Source organism: Oncorhynchus tshawytscha, linkage group LG01 (genome assembly GCF_018296145.1).
Source record: "Oncorhynchus tshawytscha isolate Ot180627B linkage group LG01, Otsh_v2.0, whole genome shotgun sequence".
Lineage (NCBI taxonomy): Eukaryota > Metazoa > Chordata > Actinopteri > Salmoniformes > Salmonidae > Oncorhynchus > Oncorhynchus tshawytscha.
In genome coordinates this window covers 86,032,033-86,050,726 of record NC_056429.1, presented here as the reverse complement: position 1 = coordinate 86,050,726, position 18,694 = coordinate 86,032,033, and the positions used below count along the sequence as shown (strand labels likewise).

The 18,694-nt window shown below is 46.6% G+C and overlaps 2 protein-coding genes across 2 annotated transcripts in view; one reads left to right on the top strand and one right to left on the bottom strand.

Annotated features, from left to right (window-relative positions):
• Nucleotides 1-2: 2 nt before the first annotated feature.
• Nucleotides 3-4,526, bottom strand: LOC112258906 (forkhead box protein J1-B). The gene is made up of 3 exons (XM_024433554.2): nucleotides 4,173-4,526; nucleotides 3,259-3,903; nucleotides 3-1,860 (listed from the first exon to the last, which is right to left on the bottom strand). Exons 2-3 carry the CDS (start codon nucleotides 3,826-3,828, stop codon nucleotides 1,018-1,020), a joined length of 1,413 nt encoding a protein of 470 aa, XP_024289322.1. The 5' UTR covers nucleotides 3,829-3,903; nucleotides 4,173-4,526; the 3' UTR covers nucleotides 3-1,017.
• Nucleotides 4,527-9,782: 5,256 nt separating this feature from the next.
• The window catches only part of LOC112258898 (UBA-like domain-containing protein 1), a 28,150-nt gene continuing 19,238 nt past the window's right edge, over nucleotides 9,783-18,694 (top strand). Inside the window, exons 1-2 of the mRNA XM_024433544.2 lie at nucleotides 9,783-10,082; nucleotides 10,722-10,781. Coding sequence (XP_024289312.1) covers nucleotides 9,975-10,082; nucleotides 10,722-10,781 — 168 coding nt within the window. The 5' untranslated portion in view covers nucleotides 9,783-9,974. The remainder of the gene's footprint in view (nucleotides 10,083-10,721; nucleotides 10,782-18,694) is intronic.

The following is an 18,694-nucleotide window of genomic DNA, read 5'->3' as shown; positions in this document are numbered from 1 at the left end:
AATGAGATAAAACATCTAAATTGCCATTTATTGCATTGAGGCATGATTGCATTTTGAACAATTTATGAATTACACCAGAATTACATTGAAGACATTGTATCAAGTTTGAGCTGAACTTCACGATTGACTCAAGAAGTACAAGTATTTCATTGGTTCATCAGTTTTCCCAAACAAGATACCTTTTAAAATAAATCATCCTTTTAAAAACATACAAAATTATAGTAACTTGAAGTAATCAATCAGAAATCAATATCACTAAAAGGAAGCCGATCACCCCAGAGAGAGAATTTAGATTTCCTCAGTATATCAATGGGTAGCCTAAACCTGAACATACTCATCGACAGAGTTCAATCAAATGCAAGATTGGCAGAATAAATCATGGAAAACTTGAACAAAAGCATCTGTGCCTGCCAAGGCTGTGGTATTGTTGTCAAACAATGGAGTGTTCAATCTGTGTCTTTGCATGTTTTATGGAACAAGGGCAAATAGCATTCTGACGGACAGTAGAGCATTAGAAATTGAAATGTTTTCTATCCTCAAACATACCCGTTGTCTCTCATGCTTGGATATTCTGATTGAGGCATTTCAGTTCATTTATGTCCCTCTCTCCACTTTGCCATAGCCTAGGACTCAAAAGACTAGTGCCCAGCCAGACTCTTATCATAGACTCTAATGGATATATATTAAATTGACTACTTGAAAAGCATATTGAAATCTGATCTCTAGGTCCGACTACGACCCACCACCATAAGTGCATCTCCACTTCATTGACTCCTCTAGTCCTCCAGTCTGTGATCAAACCAGAAACATAGATCATCTTGAAGTCCTAAACATACAGTATAGATCTCTCAAAACATGATGACTTTATGATGCTAATGTAGCAAAATAGTAGTCTGTATGTAGGTCTCCCGGCCCACTGGTGAAGTCTGACTTTCCTGTCCCAGCATTTACTGTAAGAAAGCTGTGGCTAGGGCCTGAATCCCTTGGTTAATGGCTGGCGTAACAGTAGTTGGTCTGTCACAGGTAGGCCTCAGCCCTCTCCCAGGGTTGTATCTCTGAGAAGAATCCTTCACACAGCCCAAAGCCCTGATCCAGAGGGATAGCCTGAGCCTCCTCCTTCATCTCCTCCCAGGGATGCACCTCCTGCTGCTCTGGAAACAGAGTCACCTCCTCGAACTGGTGCAGGTGGCTCTGTAACAACTGATCCTGGCTCAGCTGTTGCTGTTGAACATGATGGTCCCCCATGTTACTGCTGTCATATCCCACTGAGCCACTCAGCTCCATGTAGTCGTAAGAGTAGTGGGTCTGCTGGGTCTGGTTGTCCCCCTCTCCACACCACCTTCCCAGCCCAGCGGAGTGCCTCCCCTGCAGGGTCAGGTCCAGAGAGCAGCCCAGGGAACTCAGAGCAGTGTCGATGTCCAGTTCTTCGAACGTACTGCAGTTACCACTGAGGACGTCATCAAACACAGACACAAGGTCAAAATCTCCCCTCAGAACTATATCTGCGTTGTGGGCCTCCATGGCTAACAGTGGGGATTTGTGGGTCCGCGCAATCTTGCCGTGTTGCCTTGGAGAAGGTTGTTTACGCTTACTGCTGGCTCCAGCTCCTAGGTAGTGGTAGCCATCTTGGCTCCCCTGAGTGCCTCTATGGTAGTCAGTTTCCTGGTTGTGTAGGAGCTTGCTCTGCCTGTTGGTGTTGTAAAGGTTGGAGGACATTCTCCTTCTCTTGAAGACTCCGTTAACGAACATGTCAGCGTACTGAGGGTCGATCTGCCAGAAGCCTCCTTTCCCTGGTTCATCCTTCTGCCGCGGCACCTTCATGAAACACTTGTTGAGCGAGAGGTTATGGCGGATAGAGTTCTGTTAGGGGAGGGGAGGGGAGAAGTGGAGGGGGAGTGGAGAATGGGAGGGGGAGTGGAGAATGGGAGGGGAGGGGAGAAGGGGGGGGGGAGTGGAGAATGGGAGGGGGGGGAGAAGGGGAGGGGAGAAGGGGAGGTGAGGGGAGAAGGGGAGGGAGAGGGAGAAGGGGAGGGGAGTGGAGAATGGGAGAATGGGAGGGGGAGGGGAGAAGGGGAGGGGGATGGGGAGGGGAGAAGGGGAGGGGGAGTGGAGAAGGAGAGGGGGAGTGGAGAAGGAGAGGGGGAGTGGAGAATGGGAGAATGGGAGGGGGAGGGGAGAAGGGGAGGGGGAGTGGAGAATGGGAGAATGGGAGGGGGAGGAAAGAAGGGGAGGGGAGAAGGGGAGGGGGAGTGGAGAATGGGAGAATGGGAGGGGGAGGGGAGAAGGGGAGGGGCGATGGGGAGGTGAAGGGGAGAAGGGGAGGGGAGAAGGGGAGGGGGAGTGGAGAATGGGAGAATGGGAGGGGAGAAGGGGAGGGGAGATGGGGAGGTGAAGGGGAGAAGGGGAGGGGAGAAGGAGAGGGGGAGTGGATAAGGGGAGAGTGGAGAAGGGGAGGAGGGGAGGGGGAGGTGCAGGGAAGAGGGGGAGGGGAGAAGAAACAAATGTGTTAAATCCATGTTGCATGTGATGTAAATAATAATCTAATTTGATATAGTGTGTGTATGTGTGTTCATATGCGTGTGTGTGTCAAATAGAGAGAAAAAGAGAGAGGGCCTTCTAAGGGGGAGGAGGAGTTATTGTTGTTGTTTGTGTAGGAAATGTACCTAATGAGGCTTTCTAGTGTAGAGCTCTGTGCATTTCAAACGTGATCAACTATGCTTAGCTGCCAAGGGAGATCTCATAGGGATACTCATTAACACACACACACACACACACACACACACACACACACACACACACACACACACACACACACACACACACACACACACACACACACACACACACACACAACAACCCCTCCCTAGAGCAGTAAAGCACTTGTGTCTGACCCCCTGAGATAGAAGCCTGACAGATATCTCTCAGAGGGTAGAAATAGCAGAGATGTACTCTTATTTGAGACACCTTGGTTTATAAATTATGAATGTAAATTCAAATGAATATCACTAGGATCTAATAAAATACAGTATAAGTTACTGTTGGTGATTATAAGTTACTGGATGATTATAATAAATAACAGGAACAATGTGTTTTAAATGGATTTTTGTGTATTAATATTCTTACAACAAAACAACAGGTTTAGTATGCATATTGCAACCCTTCTGCTAGCCCTTATCTGGTCTCTCTCTTCTCTCTTCTCTCCCTGTCGCCATTTAGCTCATCAATAATAGAGTGACAGAGGAGAGCCGGGTCATTTACCTGCCAGCTAGGATCTGCGTGTCTGTAGTAGCAGAAGTTGTCTGTGATCCAGTTATAGATGGTGGACAGAGTCACCTTGGGCTTCTTGCTGGCCTGCATGGCCATACAGATGAGAGAGGCGTAGGAATACGGCGGTTTGACTTTGGGGTTCGTTTTAAAGTCAATCTCCTCCGGTGGGATGATCTGCGCCTTGATGTGGTGTTCGTGGTGAGGGTAATTCACCAAACGCACATCGGTGGAGTTACTGCCAGAGGTAACCGGGCTCCCGAGGCAGCGAGGCATCCCGCAGGCGGCGGTGTCCCCCGCTGGAGGGCTGGACGGGGACTCGGTTCCACGGCGGTACAGGCGCTGGTGGTAGGAAAGTAGGTGATGTGATGGGCAACCGGAGCCAGTGCCGGTGGGTCTTTCCTGGTTAGCGCTGAGGATGGAGAAGTTCTGCAGCCAGTGGAGGCTGGTCAGGCTGTCGTCCAGGTGCACTGAGCCGGCTGCGCTGTCCTGAAGCTCTGGCTGGAGGTTCAGCCATTTCTCTTTAAACTTGGAGGCGATCTCCGGACTCATCAGGACAGGCATTAAGCGTGACGCAGTGGAGGTTCTGGTTCAATCGCGAAGATGTGGAAATTTTGAAGGACTGTTCAATGAGATGTCCTGCAGCAAAACAAATATTGAAATCGACCGAAACCACATAAAAAAGATCGCATTTGAGCCACTACCTCCATTACAGTAGCCTATTAAAAACACACTATATAAAAAAGCCTATGTGTCTCAACAGTCGAATTCGAGTCACTACTCCCATTACAATATGCTATTAAAAACATTCTATATATAAAAAAAACTTTTTTTTTCTCAACATGCCAACATGTCAAAACATAAAAATTAAACAAGTGATTATAACACAGTAGCCTATATACCCTTACCTCAAAAACAGGTCAGCGATAATGCTCGGGAACAGTGTACACCTGTTGCAGTGGTCGGTGATCGGTCGGTCCCTGTGCTCTATTCTCCTAGGACTCCGGAGAAGCAGCATCTATCTTCTGCTCAACAAGTGCAGAGGGGGAGGGCTCACCTAAGTATGATCCAGCAGTTTATATAGAAATGTAGAAGATGATTTAATCAATTTCAGTCGTTTTTAATAATCCATAATATTTCAATCCCGGCCAATTGCTCACCAGAATGATACATGAAAAGGTCTGGGTGCTGGAAGGTTCTTAGATGCTCATAATAAAGGCGGAGAGACTTCCCACGAGCCCTTTAAACGTCGTAGAGGTCTCTGATTGGTTGCCTGCTCTCCAGGTTTCACTTGTCTTGACAGACAAAGCTGGTGTGCATGAGGATATGAGGAGCGCGCTCAACTGCTCAACCAGGAATGTATCATTATACCGACATTAGGCTGTGTTAAGGTTACATTGCGGAATACAAGGATGATCACAAAATCAACAACAATTGACATCTCTTTCTAAAGGCTATTGTTGTCCCGAGCCCAATCCTGATCCAAGACCTGTTGAGAGCAATATGGCGCGACAATGCCCCCACGGAGCGCTGAAATGTCGCGCCTCAAGTCCCGCGCGTGTGCTACACTTTACTCTCAGCATTCCATACCTTTTGTCAACATTTAGCTAACCCCTTATTAACTGTAGGCCATCAAATAGCACCATCCAACTGCAGAGAGGGGAAATATGAGAGGGAATTCCTACACAATAGCGTCATAGGCTATAGTAGACCTTAGGCCTACTATAACATATTACGGTATCTGAATTATTTCATTTTAAATAATGTAATGTATATTCAATTTGTCACCAACTATAATGCTTGTGAAATAGAATACAAAATGACTCAAGTTGCACAACTTCACTCCTAGGGAATTAGCGTAATATTGGGGGATGACCTAACAAATTTGCCTACTCCAACAAATTATTGCAATTTTGTGGGATTTTGGACATCTCGTTTTTCTATTTACTACAATCCACAGTTTATAAATGACACAAAAAAACCTGCCTCCATCTGTTGCCAATGGAAAGCTATCTCAGCTCCTCACATAGGGATGCACTGCCGCTCTGTGGAGATATAGTGTACTGCATCTTAATTTGAGCCAATTTGCGACAGCAGGAAAATAATCCTCCAGCAACAAGAAATGTGAATTATTATGTGGATTATAATTCATATACATTTTTGTAGTGAATTGTACATTTTTCATATCGGAAAATCAAGTCTGAAATTTCAAAGTGAAAACTCAAATGCCAACAAATATAAATGTCCTGTATTTCAGGAAAGTTCTCCTGCTACAGGGTGATCACATTAAGATCCTACACTGTACCTAGAGAGCTGAATCAATTTGTACTGATATGAGAAAACTGGACAGGTGAAAGCAAATTCCCAGCAGGTTGGTGCATGTAGATCAATGCAAATGAAGGAAAGGGCATGAGCAGAGCAAAACACATAAGACATTGAGATGCTGCCCATGGTGGTTTCAGCATCTTCAAACAGATGGCCCCAGACCTGAGCCTGTAATAGATCAGACATTTTCTAGAGGTTGGCAGAGATTGAGGATCCTAACCTGACCTGACCTCACTCTCCCTCACACACAGTGACCTTCCCTTTCACAAGCCTCATTTAACCTCTGTTGCAGTTGCTCTGAATCCATAGTCGTGGGAAGTCGGGGTGCTGAGGGTATTAATATATTAATATGATAAAAATACAAATAAATCTGACAAAAGTAGTGCACTGGGTCTTTACTAGTATTAAGGGATCGATATAGCAGGCATCTCTGATTTGGCAAGAAAGGTGGTTGTATAATGAAGAACAGTATCTTGCAGGATTCAATAGTTGGAATTGTAAGAGTTGTTGCCCTGACCCCTTCTCTTCTAAATCCATTCTAATAGGATCCAGAAAGAACAAAACCCTGTCTGTCCTCAAACATTTACATCAAAAGGCGTAAAGTTATGGGCAAAGACACAAAACATCCACATCAAATTATTATTATTTTTAAATCAAATAACAATAAACCACCACTTTTTGTGCAGTATTATTTTAGCATTCTTACTTAGTCTTATTGCACTTAATGTAAATGTACATTACTGTGTTGTACATAGGCTGGTGGTCATCTAGGTTTGTACCTGTAGACTTTCTGTCACCAAAAACAATGCACAATATAGTAAGTGAGTACATTGAGACATCAAGTGGTTTGCAATGATGTGATGATGTGGTGCAGTTGGTAGACCATGGTACTTGCAATGCTAGGGATGTGGGTTTGATTCCCATTGGGGATCAGTATGAAAAAGTATGCAAATGCAACTTATTTCTATGTGAAAACTGAAATGGTCTATTCATTCCTTTTCCATTTTAGTAGACACTCTTATCCAGAGAAACCTACAGTACTGAGCACATACATTTTCAAATTGGAAAACATATATCAACCAAGTATTTTTATATCCACAAGTATTATCAGATAATTATCAGACTCAAGTTACAAATGCTTGTAAACACTCAAATACATTTAGGTTTTTAAAAATCACAAATGTAGTGCATCCCTCAATACATTTTTCTAATTAACTGCCAACATGCCTACATTCCATTCAAACAATGCAGTCCAGCCACAGCCGGTCACTGGCTGAAATCAGTTGATGATAGGACAAGTTGTAAATGCAACAAGTACTGACATTGTTTCATATAATAGCACTCATAGTTTTCCCCCACTTTTATTTTTTATTTGGACATTTATGGTCTGTTTACATACATTTTAGAGGCTATTTATACAGAAAATTGGTATAAAACCTGTTTAAACTATATTTATAATTATATGACAATATTCTAGGTTGACAAACATGTTATTACGCAATTTCTGATATATTACATAACTTACGCTACTTTTATTTTCCTGCTTTAAGTAAAATCAGGATTATGCCTCTACTGCCATTCATTCTAATTAGACTGGTTAGGATTTCTCCCTGACCAATATGGCTGCCATTTTCACCCATTCTGGAACTTTTAGGGTTTATGACGTAGTCCCTCTAGTAATTTAATAGAATCTCTATTGTGCTTGCCCTGTAACTTGAGGGGTGGTGGTTGGAGCGCCGAGCTGGCTGTTCCCTCTCAGTTGTTACATTGGTGGCACTAGTGGGAAAATACTGCAGTCTCTCAATCATTACACTGTTAATAGTGGGCATACTAAAGAGCCTTTGGTCCATGCGCTTGTAGAAGAGCAGGTTCACAAACAGTAGGCCTAGTTGCCTGAACAGATCTGGGGCAAAGCAGAGCTGTGAATGCCGGGACAAAGAAGAAGTGGGTCATTTTATGAGTGTAGCATGAATGACTGCATGTAAACACTTAGATAAGCCAGTCCAGCTGTTGCAGGCTACTGTCTGTCACAGAAGGAAGGAGGCACCAAATGGTTTCAAAATCCCACTGGGCACAGATGTCAATTCAACGTCTACTCCACTTTGGTTCAATGTGATTTACTTGAAATGACGTGCAATTAACGTTGATTCAACCAGTGTGTGCCCAGTGGGATGTTTCCAGGTTTGTTTCTGGTCAATCACGAGGGGGCCCTGGTGAAACAGGGTAAGTGTTTGACCAGCTGTCGTTATGGTTGCTAGAGGCAACAGCAGTGTTTGTCAAGAGAGGCCTATGGCATACAGCAGGTCTACAGACGGGGGTCTGTTGTAATAAGGGATGTCTTGTAATCTATCATAATTCACCTGTTTTGCATGACGTCTAGCCCACTTTACATGAGGACACTGAAATCAGGCCACGGTATATAGTCTAGCTATGATGTCCTTTAAGGGTGATTATAAAGGTCATCAGACTAATCAAAAAGGGGATTATAGTACTAAAAGCGACAACATTGGCCATATTCATAGAGAGTCCAAAACTAGAATTTGGCAGTTTGGTTGTGCCCTGAGGATAGCTATATTATTTTGATATAATGCGCTTTTCAAAGGGACCATTTCACCAGCAGGTGTCTCTATTTCCAAAACCTAAGACAAACCCACGCACACACACCCACGGAGAGGTTGCGCATAAGAGAGGCTGCACACAGATAACAGGATGTTTACAGTATCCAGTTTCCCACACTCCTTGTAAGTTTATTGACGGTATTGAGGGTTCGTTTTACACACAGTCTACTCCAGGGATCATCAACTAGATTCAGCAGCGGGACGATTTTTCTTGAGCAGATGGTCAGGTGGCCGGAACATAATTGCAAATAATTTGTCAACTGCAAATTGACCGCAAGAAGCCCAAACAGATATAATATTATACTAAAACAGAATAATTTCAACCCTTGCTGATATTTGTATGTGGTCACATACTGTATATCTCTGTATTATGCGTGGGAATACTTTGGAACAGATTTCCTAAATTAAAATCACTTGGAGCTGATTTGCTGGTGTTTTTACAGTATTTTACGTTCAACAATAAAATAAACACACACACATATATATATATATATATATATATATATATATATATATATATATATATATATATATATATATATATATATAATAAAATAAATATCGGAAAACGCCAGCTGGGGAACCGTTGTCTACTCCCTGTGGCTGCAGTGTTCTTTGCCTTTCACCCTGCATCCACTTCAATGCAATTTAGGCATTGGGGGCTGTTGTTAATAGGGGTCTCATTGGGGCCATTAAATTAAACATTGTCTTTCTTATGAGAGCTAATTGGGATGAAACAGTCTGCCAACTAGAAGCTCAGTACATAGGGTGTATGGACAAAGAGAGAAAATGATTGCAGATTCTCAAATCTGCACGAGCAGAATGAGAACAAGTCACGCATGCAGTAGTCTCGCGTTACCATACCTCCAAAATCACATCGTTGTAACCGCCTCCCTTGGAGAAGCCTGGTTCTCGGCGAGGCTACGCGTACAGTAATAGAGTCGTAGACAGTTTGAAACATATATATAATACATATATTATAAAGTATTCATAATACAAAACACAGATATAATTGGTATATGACAACATTTAACAAGTCATTTATAAACATGTAATTAATTATTTAATGACTGCATATAGAGAATCTAGGCTGTGCTGCGTGGTTTTGACTGCAATATTGACTTAAGTCATCTCACTAAAGAAATGCGCAGACACGACGCTTCTGAATGTGGGCTATATTAAATACACCCGTGAATAGACTGTCCCTAATGTAATTGTGGAAGTTTTGTTTACCATATTTGGCAAGATAGTGACACAGCGCGCATGGGAATTGGACAGGACAGGCCGTTATTCACAAAATTCCACCCCCTAGAATTTTACAAACAAAGCATTGACTCACGGGACTTGTAGTCCAAAACAAACAAATATAATAAATCCTCATTTTTGGGCACATAATCCTCTCATATTTGACGTTACTATTTTATATTTTCATGAACATGTGAACTGTCTAGATTCTAAGCATTATTTTTTGCAATGTACTGACAATTCCTGTCTTGTGATTCGAGAACATGGAATAATTCATCAAGGCCCCCCTAGTTATGGCAGGACTTTTGCGGCATACAAATCCCATTTGCAGTGCTTTGTCTTCACTGGCTGCCGGCTGGCGTCACTCAAGGGGCACTACTGCTCCTACAGTAAATATTTGTGTTTTCTCAACCGGTTGTGATGGTGAACGACTGAGACTGAAAAGAGAGGAATAAAACCACGAATATCAAAGTCTAGACACAATACTACGAGACGCGAGTAGGAATAAAGCTTCAGCGCAAAATGGATGAGCTCAAACACCAAGTAATGATAAACCAGTTCGTCTTGACAGCGGGTTGTGCTGCAGATCAGGCAAAGCAGCTTTTGCAAGCAGCACATTGGCAATTTGAGGTAAGGGGTTTAGGCTACGATCAGTAGCGAGATGGCTTGCTAATGTTTATGTTTGACTGTGTATGTGACAGACAGTAAATGTGGTTTTGACCGGGCTGCGATGTTCATTGTTGTTGGTCATGGCCGAAATTTGATGTTGCACAAGAACATTCGAAAAGAAAGATCAGCATCAACACTTGAACTCAACTTCTAACATGTATTTATTTGTATTTTTATCGAATTGTGCTATTGTATCTGTGCTTTATAAATATCCGTAGTATCCATTAAGTAAGGCTGGAATGGGAAACGTTTACCCAGTCAATATCCAATTATAATTTACTCTAGAGATTAAATTAACCTGTTCCCATGCAGTGGTTAGGCGAGGCTAGAAAATGCAATTATGCAATGAAGACAAGCGTTCGTTTGTTTTGACTGCACATGATTGTTTAGTCTGCACAAAAAAGTGAAATAGATTTTTCACATCACATTTGATTCAGCTCCATTGTTTATGTGCTGAATGTTTTGTAAACACACACTGTAATGACATACATCTCTAAACAACATGTATTTATATTGATTTATTTTAAAAATACATGTTCTGTGTTCTATGTAGTAGAGTCTAAATGTAATTGATCAAATTATATTTTATTTTTGTTTTAGACTGCCCTCAGTGCCTTTTTTCAAGAAACGAATATTCCATACGGTCACCATCATCAAATGGTGAGTATGGGCTCCGTATCAGAATGCAGTCCACTCTTCACCTTAACCTTTTTTAAATATGGTGGTGTTATTTATTTTTAACGGTGTCAATAGTAGTATAGTAGAACTTCTCTTAGTAATTACTTAGAACACGATAATTATGATGTAGCAACAATAACAAAGCACATGTCGGCCATGTTGCGGAGTCGGGGTCTCTGTAAACAGAGGCATGCTTGCAGCAGCCACGTTCGGTTCAGCCAGCACAGGCTGCGTTCGATCAGAACCTTGGTGATCATGGAATGGACAGAGGAAAGTTGCAGATGGTTTCGAAGAATATGTCGGTGATATGTGGACTGCATAGTGGTGGATACACGTGGACGGATTTCACATTCTGTGTGCCACAAACACCACATAATGTAACATAGTCCGATAAATGGAGACACCAGGTAATGTCACTTCCCAGAAAAGGACAGCCAGTCCCTGCTGCTGCAGTTGTCTCCATTTTGTCGGACTATGTTACATCATTATGTGTTGTTCTAAGTGTATTACATGTGTAAAGCAATAGAGGAAACGAAATCTCAAGCATAACATTGTCAGTCAGTCAGTCACTTGTTATGGTTTTGTAAGCACTACACTGCCCACTCAGTGGCACATAGGCCTTTGTGTTGAGCTGCATGTCATGTCACGTTCTGGGACACACCATAGATGAGAATTTGTGGTAATGTTCATCAGTTTGGAGCTGAGCAGAAGCCCATCGCTGTGTTTGTCCAGATTCTCTCTCTGTCAGGTAGCCTCACCGCGCTAGTGGACATTTTAGTGTTCATGCTGCTGTGTCAATGCAGTGATTGGTATCAGACATACGTTTTATTGGGGTGCATGGCATGATGCTTACAGTGTAGTGTATTCATACAACACTGTTTATTTCAGCTGGAGAATATGCTGTTTTACCTGAAGCTTTTGTGTTTGAAAGTACAACACTGTAGGAGTGATTCAACCGAGACCTGAGGACATCTATTAGCTGTGCAGAAACAGTACTTCTACCTTCCAACCTTTTTTTAGCCTATATGTGTGTCACCTGAAATGACTTTTTTTATTTAGTAAGTCAACATTCACGCAGATATAGGTGAACCTGGTTCGACCACTTGTATTTGTGTACAGTAGCCTGTCATATCAGTAGGCATTTCATATCCATAGACACAGAATAATGAACCTCCATCTCAATGCAGAACAGTTTGCTCTGTGTCTGTGTGTGAGGTAGTCTACTTCATGGCAGGCTGCAGCCATTGCCAACCCCCTGGAGCCTGTATGTGTGGCTTGGCTATAGAGACTTAATCCACTTTGCTCCAGTCTTTCCTCTAACTGACACACTTTATAGTGATTGACAGACCTGATGGAATCAGCTAAAGCTCCGTAAAGGAAACCAGCATAAACCAGGTCCTGAGCAACTGTACTGAACATGAACCATGTCAATGCTCTACAGTACAACACACTTGAATATAAATCTACCCCTAACATGAGTGGTAAGATACTTAGCTATGTGTTTGCATGTAGTGTTCTATTGTACGCTAACCTCTTGTCCTCAAGCAGGTGGGATTTCTCTATTCTATGCTCATGAATTCACATAAATGTTTATCCTCAGTATAATGAGATGATGACTGTTCCAGAGTATACTATAAAATATTATCTTTATTAATTTGGACTTTCCTTTAGCTAAGTCTAAATCGTATTTACCCTAGCATCAACACATTCCACCTATGAGCTTTTTACAGCTGGAGATTGATCACCAATTAAATATGGACTGGTCCCAGTAGCGGCATGCAGCAGCCCCTGCCTCTTCTTGTATAATGTTGTGAAAGGTTGGAGATTTAGCCTAACTTAAGCTTTTTATTATTTTTTCAGCAGCTATTGCAAAGCTAGAGGAGTGCCGTGTCCTTTCCCTGGCACAACATAAACAAACGTTAAGCTTTGCACAGACACGGATTTGATGGGTGTGTGTTTGTGTGTGTGTTTGTACACAATCTTTTTTCAGAGAGCATAACAGGCTTCAAATGAGTCGTGTTTATTGGACAGAATACTAATGAAGCATCCTCTGTTTGACAACACAAAGACTAATGGGCGTGAAGCAGACCCTTTCCTGTGGACTTCAGTTCTGTGAGCCTGTTACTGATGTAAGGGCCTTAGTTAAAGCCTGTAGTTAAAGTGAGACTTAGCCTAACCGTGGTGGAGTTAGGAGCCTACTACTCAGTGAGGAGCTTAGGACCGAAGTAGCCTTTCTGGTACAGATCTAGGATCAGCTTTCCCTCCCTAAATCCTAACCTTAACCATCAGATGGACGAGATAGACCTTCCAAATCAGTGGCGAGGGGACAAATCAGTGGCGAGGGGACAAATCAGTGGCGAGGGGAAATGTACTCCTAAACTCCTGCCGGCTGCCTGGGTAGATTCCCTCCCTGCCCTCCACTCTGCTTCCCCAGCCCCTCCCTACTCTCTTCCTTGCTCCGCCTGCCCCTCCCTACCCTCCAGCCTCCTGCCCCCCTACCCTCCACTCTGCTTCCCCAGCCCCTCCCTACTCTCTTCCTTGCTCCGCCTGCCCCTCCCTACCCTCCAGCCTCCTGCCCCCTACCCTCCACTCTGCTCCCCCGGTCCCTCCCTACTCTCTTCCTTGCTCCGCCTGCCCCTCCTTACCCTCCAGCCTCCTGCCCCCTACCCTCCACTCTGCTCCTCCGGTCCCTTCCTACTCTCTTCCCTGCTCCGCCTGCCCCTCCCTACCCTCCAGCCTCCTGCCCCCTACCCTCCACTCTGCTCCTCCGGTCCCTCCCTACTCTCTTCCCTGCTCCGCCTGCCCCTCCCTACCCTCCAGCCTCCTGCCCCCTACCCTCCACTCTGCTCCTCCGGTCCCTCCCTACTCTCTTCCCTGCTCTGCCCGCCCCTCCCTACCCTCCAGCCTCCTGCCCCCCTACCCTCCACTCTGCTCCTCCGGTCCCTCCCTACTCTCTTCCCTGCTCTGCCCGCCCCTCCCTACCCTCCAGCCTCCTGCCCCCTACCCTCCACTCTGCTTCCCCAGCCCCTCCCTACTCTCTTCCTTGCTCCGCCTGCCCCTCCCTACCCTCCAGCCTCCTGCCCCCTACCCTCCACTCTGCTTCCCCAGCCCCTCCCTACTCTCTTCCTTGCTCCGCCTGCCCCTCCCTACCCTCCAGCCTCCTGCCCCCTACCCTCCACTCTGCTCCCCCGGTCCCTCCCTACTCTCTTCCTTGCTCCGCCTGCCCCTCCCTACCCTCCAGCCTCCTGCCCCCTACCCTCCACTCTGCTCCCCCGGTCCCTTCCTACTCTCTTCCCTGCTCCGCCTGCCCCTCCCTACCCTCCAGCCTCCTGCCCCCTACCCTCCACTCTGCTCCTCCGGTCCCTCCCTACTCTCTTCCCTGCTCCGCCTGCCCCTCCCTACCCTCCAGCCCCCTACCCTCCACTCTGCTCCTCCGGTCCCTCCCTACTCTCTTCCCTGCTCCGCCTGCCCCTCCCTACCCTCCAGCCTCCTGCCCCCTACCCTCCACTCTGCTCCTCCGGTCCCTCCCTACTCTCTTCCCTGCTCTGCCCGCCCCTCCCTACCCTCCAGCCTCCTACCCTCCAGTCTGCTCCTCCGGTCCCTCCCTACTCTCTTCCCTGCTCTGCCCGCCCCTCCCTACTCTCTTCCTTGCTCCGCCTGCCCCTCCCTACCCTCCAGCCTCCTGCCCCCTACCCTCCACTCTGCTTCCCCAGCCCCTCCCTACTCTCTTCCTTGCTCCGCCTGCCCCTCCCTACCCTCCAGCCTCCTGCCCCCTACCCTCCACTCTGCTCCCCCGGTCCCTCCCTACTCTCTTCCTTGCTCCGCCTGCCCCTCCCTACCCTCCAGCCTCCTGCCCCCTACCCTCCACTCTGCTCCTCCGGTCCCTTCCTACTCTCTTCCCTGCTCCGCCTGCCCCTCCCTACCCTCCAGCCTCCTGCCCCCTACCCTCCACTCTGCTCCTCCGGTCCCTCCCTACTCTCTTCCCTGCTCCGCCTGCCCCTCCCTACCCTCCAGCCTCCTGCCCCCTACCCTCCACTCTGCTCCTCCGGTCCCTCCCTACTCTCTTCCCTGCTCTGCCCGCCCCTCCCTACCCTCCAGCCTCCTGCCCCCTACCCTCCACTCTGCTTCCCCAGCCCCTCCCTACTCAGCCTTGCTCCGCCCCCCCTCCCTACCCTCCAGCCTCCTGCCCCCTACCCTCCACTCTGCTCCCCCGGTCCCTCCCTACTCTCTTCCTTGCTCCGCCTGCCCCTCCCTACCCTCCAGCCTCCTGCCCCCTACCCTCCACTCTGCTCCCCCGGTCCCTTCCTACTCTCTTCCCTGCTCCGCCTGCCCCTCCCTACCCTCCAGCCTCCTGCCCCCTACCCTCCACTCTGCTCCTCCGGTCCCTCCCTACTCTCTTCCTGCCCCCTACCCTCCACTCTGCTCCTCCCCTCCCTCCCTACTCCCCTGCTCTGCCCGCCCCTCCCTCCACCCCCCAGCCTCCTGCCCCCTTCCCTACCCTCCACTCTCCTGCTCCTCCGGTCCCTCCCTGCCCCTCCCTCTCTCTTCCCTGCTCTGCCCCCCTCCCTACCCTCCAGCCTCCTGCCCCCTACCCTCCACTCTGCTTCCCCAGCCCCTCCCTACTCTCTTCCTTGCTCCGCCTGCCCCACTACCCTCCACCTGCTTCCAGCCCCTCCCTACTCTCTTCCTTGCCCCCCCCTCCCTACCCTCCAGCCTCCTGCCCCCTACCCTCCACTCTGCTCCTCCGGTCCCTCCCTACTCTCTTCCCTGCTCCGCCTGCCCCTCCTTACCCTCCACTCTGCCCCTCCCCCCTGTCCCACCCTGGCTGTCTCTTCCCCCTGCCCTTCCCTGTACTTCTATCAGCCCTCGCCCCTTCCTGTCCCTCCTGACCCAGCGGTCCTCAGAGGCTAGCCTATGCTCAGCCATGTTTAGGTTTTCCTCTTTGTTGTGTCTGCTCGGCTCTCCCCTCCGTGGTTTCCCTCTCCACACACTATCTGCCCATACAAACAGTGCCACCGCAACACATTCCAATAGGAAGCCAGACTCCGGCTGTTCCAAATGGACTCTTTCAGAGCAGCAGGGGCCAGCTAGGCTGCAGACACAGAGCTAACTATCTGGCTGTGTTTTGGGCCTAGACCGAGGTCTCACTGCACCTCTATGAGGGTGTGAGCTGGGGGACTTTCTGAATAGGAGGTGGTGGTGAAACCACCCACACTTTGGTGTGTGTGTGTGTGTGTGTGTGTGTGTGTGTTGTTGACTGGCGGCTTTGTTGGAGAGGGGAACTGAAAGTAACTTCTCTTATCTCTATCTGGGCCTTAAAGCTGTAGTAAAGTGAATGGAGCATCATGTGACCTGGGAGAAGGAAGTGGGCTGACTTTCACTACAGCACATGTGACTAATCACTAACCTAGAGAACCAGCTACAGTAACAACCAGGAAATACAGTTTATAATGCTTAGACTGTTACAATATGCCTGTAGATTTGACTAATTTCATGTCACTATTGTATTATCAAAACCAGGGGATGTGATTCACTCCAACACAAATATACAGTTTGTGGATATGGATGTCATTGTTCATTCTTGTCTGGTGTGATATTGTAGGTCTAGTCGGAGGGGGTGGGAGAGAGGGAGGGGCAGTGGGGAGGGGGTGGGAGGGAGAGAGGGGATGGGGAGAGGGGTGGAGAGAGGGATGGGGAGGGGGTGGGAGAGGGGGAGGGGCGGGGGTGGGAGGGAGAGATGGGGGAGAGAGGGAGGGGCGGTGGGGAGGGGTGGGGAGGGGGGGGGGGTGGGAGAGAGGGAGGGGCGGTGGGGAGGGGGATGGGGAGGGGGTGGGGGAGAGAGAGGGATGGGCAGGGGGTGAGAGGGAGGGAGATGGGGACGGGGGGTGGGAGAGAGGGAGGGGCTGTGGGAGGGAGAGATGGGGGAGAGAGGGATGGGGAGGGGGTGGGAGGGGGAGAGATGGGGAGAGAGGGATGGGGAGGGGGTGGGAGAGAGGGAGGGGGGCGGTGGGGAGGGGTGGGAGGGAGAGATGGGGAGAGAGGGAGGGGTGGGGTGGGAGGGAGAGATGGGAAGAGAGGGAGGGACGGTGGGGAGGGGGTGGGAGGGAGAGATGGGGAGAGAGGGAGGGGGCGGTGGGGAGGGGTGGGAGGGGTGGGAGGGAGAGATGGGGGAGAGAGGGAGGGGCGGTGGGGAGGGGTGGGAGGGAGAGAGGAGGGGGTGGGAGGAAGAGATGGGGGAGAGAGGGATGGGGAGGGGGTGGGAGAGAGGGATGGGGTGGGAGAGAGAGATGGGGGAGAGAGGGAGGGGCGGTGGGGAGGGGGTGGGAGTAGTTTCTGGTAACTATAAGCTTGTGATTTTGTTTCTGGGTGTGGCTGAAAAGACTGTTAGAAGAACTCTGATCAGCTGACACACAAACAAACACACTCTTTCACACATGTACATTGTAATGTAATATTGTGGTATTATACATTTTGTATTGTAGAAATGTTGTGGTAGAGTAGTGTGTAATAATGTGTTGTATTGTAGATATGCTGTGGTAGAGTAGTGTGTAATAATGTGTTGTAGATATGTTGTGGTAGAGTAGTGTGTAATAATGTGTTGTATTGTAGATATGTTGTGGTAGAATAGTGTGTAATAATGTGTTGTGTTGTAGATATGTTGTGGTAGAGTAGTGTGTAATAATGTGTTGTATTGTAGATATATTGTGGTAGTGTGTAATAATGTGTTGTATTGTAGATATATTGTGGTAGAATAGTGTGTAATAATGTGTTGTATTGTAGATATGTTGTGGTAGTGTGTAATAATGTGTTGTATTGTAGATATGTTGTGGTAGTGTAGTGTGTAATAATGTGTTGTATTGTAGATATGTTGTGGTAGAGTAGTGTGTAATAATGTGTTGTATTGTAGATATGTTGTGGTAGAGTAGTGTGTAATAATGTGTTGTATTGTAGATATGTTGTGGTAGTGTGTAATAATGTGTTGTATTGTAGATATGTTGTGGTAGAGTAGTGTGTAATAATGTGTTGTATTGTAGATATGTTGTGGTAGTGTAGTGTGTAATAATGTGTTGTATTGTAGATATGTTGTGGTAGAGTAGTGTGTAATAATGTGTTGTATTGTAGATATGTTGTGGTAGAGTAGTGTGTAATAATGTGTTGTATTGTAGATATGTTGTGGTAGAGTAGTGTGTAATAATGTGTTGTATTGTAGATATGTAGTGGTAGAGTAGTGTGTAATAATGTGTTGTATTGTAGATATGTTGTGGTAGAGTAGTGTGTAATAATGTGTTGTATTGTAGATATGTTGTGGTAGAGTAGTGTGTAATAATGTGTTGTATTGTAGATATGTTGTGGTAGAGTAGTGTGTAATAATGTGTTGTATTGTAGATATGTTGTGGTAGAGTAGTGTGTAATAATGTGTTGTATTGTAGATATGTTGTGGTAGAGTAGTGTGTAATAATGTGTTGTATTGTAGATATGTTGTGGTAGAGTAGTGTGTAATAATGTGTTGTATTGTAGATATGTTGTGGTAGAGTAGTGTGTAATAATGTGTTGTATTGTAGATATGTTGTGGTAGAGTAGTGTGTAATAATGTGTTGTATTGTAGATATGTTGTGGTAGAGTAGTGTGTAATAATGTGTTGTATTGTAGATATGTTGTGGTAGAGTAGTGTGTAATTGCCTTCATCTTGTTTGGACCACAGGTAGAATAGCTGCTGCCTTGGCAGGAAGTAATGCATATCCTTAATAAATACAAATACACGCACACATTTATTTTGAAGTCTCCATTAGGCTATAACTGGTCATATGTTAGATGGGAAGATATTTATAATCACAGTCATAAATGACAACATGGCTGTTACGAGAGAAATGGTCCTATCCCTCTCTGTCTGACTG

What these genes read in the sequence shown, in the direction of transcription:
- LOC112258906 (XM_024433554.2), bottom strand. Translation starts at nt 3,828, where the DNA reads ATGCCTGTCCTGATGAGTCCGGAGATCGCCTCCAAGTTTAAAGAGAAA. An exon ending in ACGCAGATCCTAGCTGGCAG is followed by an intron (nt 1,861 to 3,258) that starts GTAAATGACCCG and finishes CTCCCCTAACAG; the next exon opens with AACTCTATCCGCCATAACCT.